We start from the raw sequence: 12,664 nt of genomic DNA, 5'->3' as shown, positions 1-12,664 counted from the left end.
CATACCATCTCAGCCTTGGAAATCTCATTAGTCATCATCTACCTGACTACTTTACATACCTGAAGTGAACACCACCGGGTCTCCAAGTCAAAGGGGATCTTAGTGGCCTTGCCCCCACTCTATCAACTACTGGCATCCCCCCTCCCACCCTGGTCCCCCACTTGCTCCTGACATAGTGACTGAAATAAGTAGGTGGTCAGAAATATCTGTCAAGGTAAAATAAGAAAAACTGAAACCCATAATGATAAAGTGACTAGCCTACCTAGCTGGCGGGAAACCCAGGGTTAAAACAGGGAGTTTTTTCTTTTTTTTTTAAATGGGTACAGTTTCAGATTTGCAAAATGAAAAATTTCATTCTGGCAATCTGTTGCACAACAATGTGACTATAGTTAACACTACTGAACTGTATACTTAAAAATGGTTAAGACGGGGGGCACCTGGGTGGCTTAGTTGGTGAAGCACCCGACTCTTGATTTTGGCTCAGGTCATAGTCTCAGGGTCCTGAGATCAAGGCCCGCATCAGGCTCTGTGCTGAGCGTGGAACCTGCTTGAGGTTCCCTCTCTCTTTCCCTCTGCCCCTCCTCCCCTAGTTCATGCTCACTCTCTCTCCCTCCCACTTTTTCTCTCTCAAAAAAATAATGAAAAAAATGGTTATGATAGTAAATTTCATGTTATGTGGGGTTTTTTTTACCACAATTAAAACTAAAAAAAATTAAAAACAAATAAAAACCTCAAAGTCCCCTCATTTCCAAGCCAATTTGCCTTCTCTTTCTAGTATGCCACAGAGATTTATAAACTGCCCCACAGTCACAACAACCTACAAGCATAATTCTAGAACTGGTCACCACAACTGCGGCCTCTCAAATTTCACTTTTAGATGCTTACGGTATACCCATGAATCTATTTGTTTGCTGGGAATGCACCTTAAAATACAATGGCCTTGCTCTCACATATAAGACAAAAGAGCAAAGCTAGTTTGTTAACTATTAAAACTATGAGTCCAAGCCTTTAAGACCAGCAAAATGATAATTGCTGGCTCTTTTGATTACTTATTATCTAATCACCTATCCCAGGTACTGTGCTAAGTGTTTTGCCTACAACATCTAAAAGAATCCTCATAATCATTCTGCAAAGTAAGTCACTTTATCCCCAATTTATAGATGAAGACATTAAGGCTTAGAAAATTTAATTTACCCAAGGTCACACAGCTAGTAAGACTAAGCAGATTTATCTGTCTGAATCTATGTTTGCTTCAACTGCACATCCACATGATGGATATTTAAGGAATTATGCTCTTGTATATTTTCATCATTTCCAAGTACCAAATAGCATTCTTTATCAAGATTTTATTATTTACTTGAGAGGGAGAGAGCACGAGCAGGGGTAGGGGGAAAGAGAGAGAGGGAGAAGCAGACTCCCCAGTGAGCAGGGAGCCCGATGTGGGGCTCAATCCCGGGACCATGAGATCCTGACCTGAGCCGAAGGCAGACGCTTCACTGACTGAGCCACCCAGGTGCCCCCCTCAAATAGCATTCTTGATAAGACAGTTTTCTAGCTTCTTCAAAATGATTTACGCCTTTGTTCCTAATGGTGGGCCCGAAACCGTTCACATCATCATCTCAGAAGCTACCTGTTACAACTACATGACTTGTCTGGCTCACATTGATCAGAAAAGAATACAGACCAGTATTATTAAACCAATTATACAGACTGTTGCTATGAAAGGTGGCCCATAAGGGTTGATACTACTGAAAACCATCAAAATGTAACTATTAGAACAGTGAACATCTGAGATGTAATCTTACCTGAGAATTTTCATCTAAGTTTTCCAACTTTTTTATTTTTTGTTTTACTTGACCTATGTTCCCTGTTACATCTGCCAACTCTGCTTGTTGGTTTAACATAAGTTCGACTTCACTCACAAGCTATAAACAGGAAAAAAAAAAAAACAAGTCTTAAAAGCATACAAGGTATTAGGCATTTTCCCTTAATCCAGTTTTATAGGAAATGCTATAGGAAATGCTATTTAAAAAAATGCAACATGGAAAAATGGCACATGTGGAGAATAATTTGTTATTTTATTCCTAGAAATTGATACACTCTATTAAAATCTAGCCTCCTAGATCTCAGTGTGTGCTTATGATATATAAGATATCACTATGTACATAGGCTGGCAGGTATATGCGGACATGTACGGAAGCGTATGCATGAGTATATACTTGCATATTATATTCCCAGGCTCTGTGGTCAGTGGTCCTCGGAACAAAGACCCTCTAGTAGTAATGAGCATACCTGGAACCCAGAAAAAGAAACCAGGGCTCCTCAAGCAAATGGCTGGTTCCAGGGCTAAGGCAGAGTAGGTACAAGATGAGCTTGGGATATCTCTTTATGCCAGAAAGTAAAGAAGTGGTAACGACAAAAAAAGTCTGGACATGTCACAAGGACACAGTAGTCAGTCTGAAACACCAAAATAGTTAAGAACAGCAAAGAATTATAAACCATTACATAACTAGGAATTAATGAACCCCAAAATCAGATAAATAAAGAAACGGGGAGAAGGGAAGACTCTTGCGCCCGCAGCACGCCTATGGGAACTGGGAAATATGGAGGGAACAATGGAGTTGGAAAGTAAAGACTGGTTGAAGCAAGCATCATAGTAAAGACTGGTTGAAGCAAGAATCATTAATTGATGCTAAACCTATGAAGAAATTTTGATAAGCAGCAAGATGTTTGCATGACCTTAAATTTTCTCCCCACCCATTTCCTACTAGTTACAAGTGGGAGGAAAGTAATAATACAGTGGAGAACTGGGTAATCAGAGTGCACATCAACAATGAGGGGCAGGTGGACCTCACTTACCACCAGATGCGATACCCTCAGAAGAACACATCACTTATATAGTATGCTTGCTGGGTACACAAAGATTAATCTAATCGTGAGAAAATGTCAGACAAATGGAAAATGAAGAACATTTTATGTGAAAAAAGAACTGGATTCTTCAAAAATGGCAGCGTCATAAAAGACAAAGAAAGGCTATGGAAATCTTCTAGACTAAAAGTGACTAGACATGACAACTTATGCAATACCCAACCCTCTAAGGCTGAATCCTGTACTGGCGGGGGAAGAAATGATAGAAATGACATTATTGAATCAATTGATAAAACTGGAATACCAACGGTAGGTCATAGAAAGTGCTGCATCATTGTTAACTGTACTAAATTTGCTAACTGTACTGTGGTTATGCAAGAGGATATTCCTATCCTGTATATTCAAAAACATTTCAAGTTTGAGAATATTCAAACTTTTCTGTATGGCTGGAATTTACAAATAAGATTTTTTTAAAGTTAAGTTCCTACATATATATAGAACCTATTTGCAGGTGACCATGAGACACAGATCACATCAGTGAAATTCCAATCCAAGGTCAACGACAACAACACTAATTAGAGGCAACAATGATTTGAAGAAAGAAAATAGCTACAGGACAAGAATTTTGTCTGGGTACAAATTAACATATAAGTAGAGGCCCAATGGGTGTGTTTGGGAAGAGCGTGACTTTTGCACGTATTCAGTTGGGGAGGAGGGAAAGACACAAATATCTGGAAGGCCCGAGAGCAACTTGGCCTACTCTTTCCTTACGGAAGGTTTCACGGAGAGCACCGCATTCCCCAATCTGCCGGCATCACAGAAGGCAAAGGGCTGGCAGGACCTGAGCCCCGTGTCCAGAACAAATGAAATACCAAGCATGTGAGAAAGTCATGGGTGGAAAACAGGCTGGCCACATGCGAGACAGAAAAGCAGTGAGTTTTCCTTGGACCTCCTGGTAAAGTACTATGATAGAGACTGTGAGGAGCCTGACCATGTGTGATGTATTTTCCAGAAGCATCCAACTAGAAGGTACTTTTTTGTAACCTTTAAAATAATGTATAATTAGACACGATGCCGCTTCATACATCAGGCTTTTCATAGAAATAAATTACTGGATCCAAAAAAAAAATGTTTTTGTTACGTCGTATTAAATATAGTCAGTATAGGTATATGGTATTTTAAAAAAAATCAAGAAGGAAGTGGGTATTATTTCCTTGGAAAGCTGAAAGGAAATTTCAGGCTGAAAACATTTTATATGTAAAATAAATTACAATAATAAACATCAGGGTGAACAGCAACTTAGTCCTGTCTTATATGTTAGCACTTAAATGCTTTCTTATAGGAAATAAGTAAGCAAGAAAGACAACTTGGGGAGGCGGGTGGGGGGATGGGGTAACTGCGTGATGGGCATTAAGGAGGGCACGTGATGGAGTGAGCACTGGGTGTTATATGCAACTGATGAATCACTAAATTCTACTCCGAAACTAATAATACACTATATGTTAACTAACTAGAATTTAAATAACTTTTTTTTTTTTTTTAAAGAAAGACATCTGGGCAGGGTTCACTCACATTTGCCCCCTTTCCATCTCTCTCTGGGTATAAATGGGCATCTTGTGAGACTATATTTCTGATGATCAAGGAGTAAGAACCTCTGGCATAATGAAAAAAAAAATGTTAACTGACCTCTTGAAAATCCTGCTCGAACTTCCACAGTTGCAGATACTGCTCCATTTTTAATTGGTGTTTTTCCCAAAATCCATCAAAAGCTATCTCCATATCATGTACTTGAGTCAGCAATCTTAACAAAGAAAAGTCATTAGAATTCCTTCACAACAACGATTTGTCTTGTAGGTATGTACACAAACTTGGTCTGGACATTAAGAATTACAGGACCGTGACACGTGGTCCATGAAGAGACCATTGATGTCCATGGAACCTCTTTTACAAGCAAACTAATCTCTTCCAGGGAAGGTGTTCTCAGATTCCCAGAGGTCCAGGAATATTTTCCCACTTAACAGATGGCAGCAAATGTATAATTCCCTTTCAAAAGTATAAAATAAATAACTCCAAACCAAAAGGAGAGTACTCACTTGTTAACAGTCTGCCAGTCACCGTTTACATGGTGACGGTGTTCAAGCCTTGAACCGACAGCGTCTTCAATGCCAGGCACTTCCAGACTTGTGAGGAGGATTTTTCCCTCTTTGGTTACTGCTGTAATATCATTCTGTAAAAAAGCGCAATGGGACGAATTAGCCCGCTAGTCCCCTAATCTGAATGACCTAAAGAGAAAGAAGCACACACCTACAGCACGCAGAAGAGAAACAGCCGTTCTAGAATGGCCTTTACAGAGTATGTCAGTACCACAGAATCTAAAACCCATGAGGATCTCCAAGAAGCCTCCGCATGCTGAGATGGATGTTGCAATCAGTATTTTTATAAGATCTTTATGGGCAGAAGTACTTGGTGCTCCATTGTAGTCTCCTCTTACTGGTAGAAAGTTCTCATTTATTCTATTCTACTAATATTTTTAATATGCTCCAATAAAGCAGAAGTAGCATAATGAAGTCTAGCACACTAGAAAGCATACAGCTAAAATAATATTTAATGCATATTCAAATAGAGTCTGATGCCTTTCCTACTAAACCTTAATCGTTACCAATTAGTGCCTGCCATACATATGACGTTACTTCATGTTTGGATTAATTAATTCGTCATGAAGCATATGCTTCTTCTTTCTATTCAGAAGGTCTTAACCTTGGTGGGTAGATTCTTCAGGCATCTAAGAGTGATCTATGACTTCCTTCAGGAGATCCAAGGGTCCTCTGAAATGTTAAGCAAAAAATTCAGGCGTACGTGTATTTGGGAACAAGTTTCAGGACACCACCACCAATATGAATAAGAACACAGACATGAAGGGCAAGTACTTATGAAGTACCAGCTACGTGCCAAACACTGTTGTACATACATCACATACTCCATTTCATCCTCACAGCGAACCTACAAGGTATGCATGCATCATCATCATCAACCTCATTGTGCACGTAAGGTAACTCCAACTCAGAGAGAGGGTAAACAAATTCTCCAATCACACAGCTTAGGAGGGACAGAGCTGTCTTTTCTTGAACAGTTTTACTTTTAGATTATGATTCAAAATTTCAGTTTCTCTCCTCTTCTTAATTTAAAAATGTCACCTCAAAAAAATAAAAAAATAAAATAAAAATGTCACCTCTACATAGAGCTTGTACCTGTGAGTGCCCCCCAGCAAGCCTACTATCCTATGAAGGACATGAATTACTATACAGGTGCTTCTTTAGATCAATCTTTTTTTTTTTGTTCACATCATTCTTAAACTTTCTGGGGAAGGTGAATCTCAAAGTACTTGGTGATTGTCTGAATGGTGACTCAGAATCCTTCACAAGCCAACACTCCAGACAACTGGGCAGGAGGGCAAAATCAACTTGCCATCTAAGGTCTATTGTACAAAACATCAAAAACTAGTACTCTGGGGCACCTGGCTGGCTCAGTTGGCAAAGCATGCAACTCTTGGTCTCGAGGTCATCAGTTCAAGCCCCACATTGGGTGTGGAGCCTGCTTAAAAAAACAAACAAACAAACAAACTAGTACTCTATGGAAAAGAAAGCTTGTAATCATTTAGCAATGTTTGCCTTGGTCACAGGCCCCCTGACTCCTCCTCAAGTTCTCCTTCTCCATTTCACGTTGCACCTGTGGTGGATATTAAACTAGAACACCTGTCTGCCTTTTGATTCTCCAGCTTTCTAAATGAGAGGGCCTTTTGATAAGATAAAGAATACACGATAACAAAGATCACTATGGATTTCTACTTCCGGGGCACTTAAAAACTATTCTATCAACAAATAAAGAACTTCTCAAGAGAAGGCACCATTTGCAAAGGGGACACTTACATTCAACACATCCAGGACGTTCTCCCCTGTTGTCTCCCTACCCACCAATCAGCATGAAAAGGACATACACTGAACACCTTTCTAGGAAAAGAAAGACCATGGATAACTTTTGTTTGTTAACTCTATCAGACATACCTTTAACATGTGATACCTTTCAGCATGAACTGCAAGAATTTCTTCTATTGAAGGAATATCATCTGGTAGTTCTGTCTCAGCCAGTTCGGTTCCAAAGGACTGTAACACCTGAGCCATTTCTTTCACTGTGAGAGCAAAATTTTCTATAGCCTGCAAAGAGCCAGTGATCCTTTTAATTCCATGGAAACTGACAGCATATCAATACTTGGATCAGTAATTGTGTTTACTTTTATTTAGCTCTGACAACACACATATACTATGACCTCTCCTCTGCTAAGGAAAGTTGGCATTGCCCTTGGCAATCAACTCTAATTTTGCATCTAAGCCTCTACAAAACTAATGTGAGGTTAAGAGTCTTCGTGAATGTCTTTTACCCAAACATCTGTACTTATTTCTTGAACACCATTGAAAACAATTTCTTTTTTTTTTTCAAGTTTCTTTTTTCTAATAATCTCTACACCCAACATGGGGCTCAAACTCATGACCCTGAGATCAAGAGCTGCATGCCCCTTCAACAGAGCCAGCCCAGCGGCCCTGAAAACAATTTCTTAAAGATGCCATGTACTGAGAAATTTGTTTTCAGCCTTTGTTTAGGCCTATCCTATTAAACTCTGCAAGTGTAAAATTGCTTTATACTAACTTTACTTCTGAAGAGATGAGAACATCAAAGCCACTTGACATTCCTTTATTATAACTTAGGAGCAAGCATTAACATTCCAAACACAGCAAAGGACAAAGGTGATGGGGTAACAAACTGGTCACAACAATTCATTCAGGCAGAAGATTTGAAATTGTGATCCCAAAAGCTCTGTTGCCCTAAAATGTCAAGTAAGGTTGTGTTGTTGATTGTTTCCAAAATTAGTGACTCAGGAAAAAAAAGGGCAACATGTAGAGACCATATAAACCCTCTGTTTCCCATGCAGCTCAAGGTTATCTGCTCTTTTATTTACAGTTTCATAGGTAATTAAAGGCTAGACACCACTAACTTTGACAATACACTTCCATACGAGTGAACAGAACTGCTGAACGACAAATAAAGATGAGGAAAAAAGAATCCTGATTTAATTAGATATCATTTCCTTCAGAAGCGTTCCCTAATCTCTGGGATTTGGAGTAAAGATTCTTATACTATAAACTCACACCTTGAGGCATGGGGCCCTTGCCTATTTGTAAATTTCTAGAACAGAAGGAATCTCTGCTATAAATCTGTCTCAAAAGCATCACTATAATGAGATTAATAATATTACTCGCATTTTTGAGGGCTTATCTCATTTGATCTTCCCAATATCCCTCTGAGCTAAAGTACTATTATTTCCACTTTATAATTGGGTAAACTGAGAATCAGAGAGGTTATATAACTTGTGCCAGGTTGTATAGCTAAAAATAGCAGTGCTACGATTTGAACCCAAACCCTTTGTTTCTTCAAGTTACTACATGGCCACAGGAGGGGGTGGGCAGAGCATCATCTCCTTATTCCCTAAGCCTTTCCTTCAATTGCCATCCTCAGTGACTCTTCATCATTTCTAGATTATTCCCTATGGAAGAAAATCAAGATGTTGAATTATATGTTTTTGAAAAATAGGAGCCCCAGAAATCTGTTTTTCCCCAAGAGGAAAAAATTCTAGAACTAGATTTAAAGGTGAATATGAACTATAGGCTCTACAGTAAGGGCAAAAGCAACATACATTTCTGAAGATGATCCATTCACTGTGGCAGTACTGCAAGGTGCCGCCTAACTCAGGGGTTAATTGCTTGTCATCAATGTATGTCAGCAAATCACTAACTGAGCTCAGCATAACCACCTATATAAATAAGCAAGAAAGATACTGTTAACTGCCCTTCATGGCATCCCTCCATTCAACTGTACAATGAACTTTAGCATTCATTAGCACAAAGTTATCTTGTATAAATGGTTCTTTAAGTAATCAGTTTTCATTTACAAGACATTTCTCTGTAAAGCAAAATTAATCTCCATAGAAACCCAAATGCCTAATTCTCCTTGATCTAAAATTTTGCACCTTTGAAAGAATGTTACGCCTACACCAAAGTAAAAGGGCTTTAATGTGGTAAGTTAGAACTTATGAGGAGGGACTAATCTTGGCAAAAGTATCATAATTTATGAGGACTCTATTCCTTACCCTAAAAACGTATAAAAATAGCTTTTTAAAAAAAAGATCATAGTACTATGAACTAGCTCAGGATGTAAGTTCATGGGAGTCAAATACATAAAACACACACTCAATTTTTTTTTCTAAAAATAAAATGTCCTGATTTTATATACACACACGCACGCATATACACACACACATGTAACGTATGTGACATAGATCTTTTTCAAAAGGAATTGCTTGTTACAAACTGATTAGACTATTCCTTTATTTTAACAACAGAAGCAGAAGACTTTTAGGCGTTTCAAATTTATAGTTTGGGAAGACAAATTCTATCTTTTTCTTTTAAATGCTCTGTGAGCACAGGTAAAACATCAACAGCATGGTACAAAGTCTTCATGAGAACTAAAGAAAGAAAACATTTAAATAATATACTCTTACTGGTAATTTGAGCATGAAGTCTTCCTGGCTAAATCGAAATCCAATGTCTGTGAAAGTTCGTTGAAGAAAACTGGTAGGACGCAGAACCAAAACCAAGTGCAAGTTCCCAGGAAAGGAAACCTGCAGAAAGAAGAAACACAGGAAAGAAAGAAAAAATTGTCAAAACATGCACTCAACTGAGCACGTAGCAGAAAATATGTAATTAAAGGAAATGACTTTAAAAGTAATAAAGGCCACTAAAAGGACAAAACTTTAAAAATGGATATTGATAGAATCTAAAAACACGGAAACAGAAATAAAACTAGCGTAAGGTCATCAGATCAGACCCTCGCAACGTCCACGGCATGGAATTTCTCACACTACAGTAAATCCCAAGTTACAAAGAATTCTACTCTTGAACTTCATTTTAAAGTTAGTCATTTGCACTTGAATTGCATTTATTCCCTGGGAAACAGAATTAGGAGGCAGGCTCCTGGGATAACCCTAAAAGCCAAAGGGAGCTTCAACATTGTGTACCTGCACTAAACGATGGAAGAAACCTGTTCTGTGGAATCCTATTTTTATTTTCATCCAAGCAACATTCACTGAGTATCATCTACGTGTCCGCTCCATGTAGTTAAGTGCACGCACTGTTAGCATTCAGTGTGCCCAAATTAATAAGATGTAGTCCCTCCCCAGCTTGCAAGAAAATGACAGTCTAATAGTGCAGTCCATCAGTAACTGTTAACTCTATAACCCAAGTTGATAAGTGAAACAAAGGAATTATAGAATAATATGCAACAGGAAGTGGTAGCACAGAGCATCCTAGACCTAGAAAGGTCAAAATGGTCTCTTTGAAGCATAAAAAGGAATTAACTGGATCAGAATTTCATTCCGAAACACCAATGTTTCCCCCAGTTCCTAGAATACTGACAGGCAGTAGGTGGTCAAGGCATAATTGCTACAAGACAAGGAAAGCACTATGTAAAATTAGTGAGAGAGAGAATAGTGTGGCCCAATATTAATAATAAACCACCACATATCAAATGCTTACTGTGTCAAGTATTTTGCCAACATTATCATAGAGCCTCTTCATAATAATCCTGTGAAGTAGTTAGGCCATCCTCTCTTACAAATAAAGAAAGTGAGGCTCAGAGACTTTAAGTATAACTTGCCCCAGCTGGTGAGGTCTTAATCTGCACCCGAGACTGTGCTCTTAATCACTGTGCACTGCCCCATCTCTTCAAGAGGTCCCAGTCAGGAAAGGTAGAGGAAAATGATGCGGGGGAGTGTGGCAATGGGAGGTGGTGTTAGAAAGATGGGCAGGAGCCAGATCAGGAAAGACCTCGGATTTTTCCCTGGGGGAAAGGGGAAACTCTAAGAGGTTTTAGGCAGCAGAGCAAGAGAATCAGATCTGCATTTTAGAAGGATCACTTTGGCTTTAGTAAAGGACTGGATTTGGACAAGAGTGGAAACAGCCAGATGAGCTAGGAGGCCGGTCCAGTAATCCAGACCAGGGCTGATGAGTTTAGGAGGTGCAATCTGCAAGACATGATGACAGAATGTGTCCGATAAGAAAGGAGAGACTGGGCCAGTCAATAACCAATCGCTCAAGTAATGGGGTGCATGGCATGACCCTTGCTGACATGGGGAATGCAGGAGAAGCAGGTTTTTTAAGTTTATTAATTTTTTTTTTTTTTAGTAATCTCTGCACCCAACATGGGGCTCAAACTCACGACCTTGAGATCAAGAGTCGCACGCTCTTCCAACTGAGCCAGCCCGGCGCCCCAGGAGAAGCAGGTTTTAAGGAGGGGGACAAGATAGTGATTCCCCATTCCTGGCCAGACACATGGGGCTGGAAGGGTCAGCAGGACATCCAGATGATGTCCATCAGACAGACGTGTGGACAAGTCCAGAGGGAAAGAAGTCTAGCCTGGGAATGTTGAGCTGGAAGTCATCAGCCCCCAAACAGTGTATTAAAGCAGAACAAAGACAAACATGACAAAAATGCTTAAAATAGAGCCATCTTTCAGGCATGCTGCAATATTAATAATGGAACCAAACTATAAAACAAAAATTAATAAGATATGGTGGAGACAGGGTTATATGGGAACTCTGCACTTTCTGTGCTCGATTTGCTGTGACCCTAAACCTGCTCTAAAAAATAAAATCTCATAACAAAAAGAGTAACTTTCACTCAGGTATAAGACCTAGACTCTCGGGTAAAACACATTTAAAACTGGGGATTTTGGGAGGGGTGCCTGGGTGGCTCAGTCGGTTAAGCCTCTGACTCTTGATTTCAGCTCAGGTCTTGGGACTGCGCTCCGTGTTGGGCTCCGCACTCAGCACAGAGTCTGCTTCTCTCCTTCTCCCTCTCCCTCTGCCCCTCCTCCTGTTCTCTCTAAAATAAATAAATAAATCTTTAAAAAAAAAAAAACTGGGGAGGGGCGCCTGGGTGGCTCAGTCATTAGGCGTCTGCCTTCAGCTCAGGTCATGATCCCAGGGTCCTGGGATCAAGCCATGTGTTGGGCTGTGCACAGAGTCTGCTTGGGATTCTCTCTCCTTCTCCCTCTGCCCCTCCCGCTTGTGCGCTCTCTCTCTCTCATTCTCTCTCTCAAATAGATAAAATCTTCTTTAAAAATTTTAAAAATTAAAAAAAATTCAATTTGAGGGTGCCTGGCTGGCTCAGTCGGTGGAGCATGGGACTCTTGATCTCAGGGCTGTGAGTTCAAGCCCCACGTTGGATGTAGAGATTACTTAAAAAATCTTTAGGGGCGCCTTGGGAGGCTCAGCCATTTAAGTGTCTGCCTTTGGCTTGGGTCATGATCCTGAAGTCCTAGGATCAAGCCCCGCATCAGGCTCCCTGCTCAGCAGGGAGTTTGCTTCTCCCTCTGCCCCTCACCCCACTCACGTTCTCTCTCTCTCTCTCTCTCTAAAATAAATAAATAAAATCTTTAAAAAATAAAATCTTTAAATTCAATTTGAGACGGTAATAAAACATCAATAGTTAAGTGGCAATGAGAACCACAGCAGGCAAGAGGACTGAGTGTGAGACTCACGAATAGGTGAAAGAGGTTAAAATCAAATCAATAAATTAATCAGGGATTCTAAATAGACACAAATGGTACAACTCATTACTCCCCCAGATGGCCATGTGTGTGCTACCCTCTCCCTTCATGAGAAACCTTTTCCCCTCTGCTGTATACT

The 12,664-nt window shown here is 39.8% G+C and overlaps 1 protein-coding gene across 12 annotated transcripts in view; it reads right to left on the bottom strand.

Moving 5' to 3' along the window:
- Positions 1-12,664, bottom strand: part of MCF2 (MCF.2 cell line derived transforming sequence) — a 66,750-nt gene that overhangs the window by 40,496 nt on the left and 13,590 nt on the right. For 8 of the 12 annotated variants that reach the window (XM_078065279.1, XM_078065280.1, XM_078065281.1 and 5 more), the window contains 6 exons: positions 9,479-9,598; positions 8,615-8,731; positions 6,930-7,079; positions 4,962-5,095; positions 4,555-4,669; positions 1,806-1,925 (listed from right to left, as the gene is read on the bottom strand). In XM_078065279.1, coding sequence (XP_077921405.1) covers positions 1,806-1,925; positions 4,555-4,669; positions 4,962-5,095; positions 6,930-7,079; positions 8,615-8,731; positions 9,479-9,598 — 756 coding nt within the window. The remainder of the gene's footprint in view (positions 1-1,805; positions 1,926-4,554; positions 4,670-4,961; positions 5,096-6,929; positions 7,080-8,614; positions 8,732-9,478; positions 9,599-12,664) is intronic. The other 4 variants (XM_078065284.1, XM_078065288.1, XM_078065289.1 and 1 more) reach the window with 1 other exon arrangement.

This window comes from Halichoerus grypus, chromosome X (assembly GCF_964656455.1).
Source record: "Halichoerus grypus chromosome X, mHalGry1.hap1.1, whole genome shotgun sequence".
Classification (NCBI taxonomy): Eukaryota; Metazoa; Chordata; class Mammalia; order Carnivora; family Phocidae; genus Halichoerus; species Halichoerus grypus.
The sequence above is the reverse complement of the archived record's forward strand: the minus strand, read 5'-3'. Positions and strand labels throughout refer to the sequence as shown.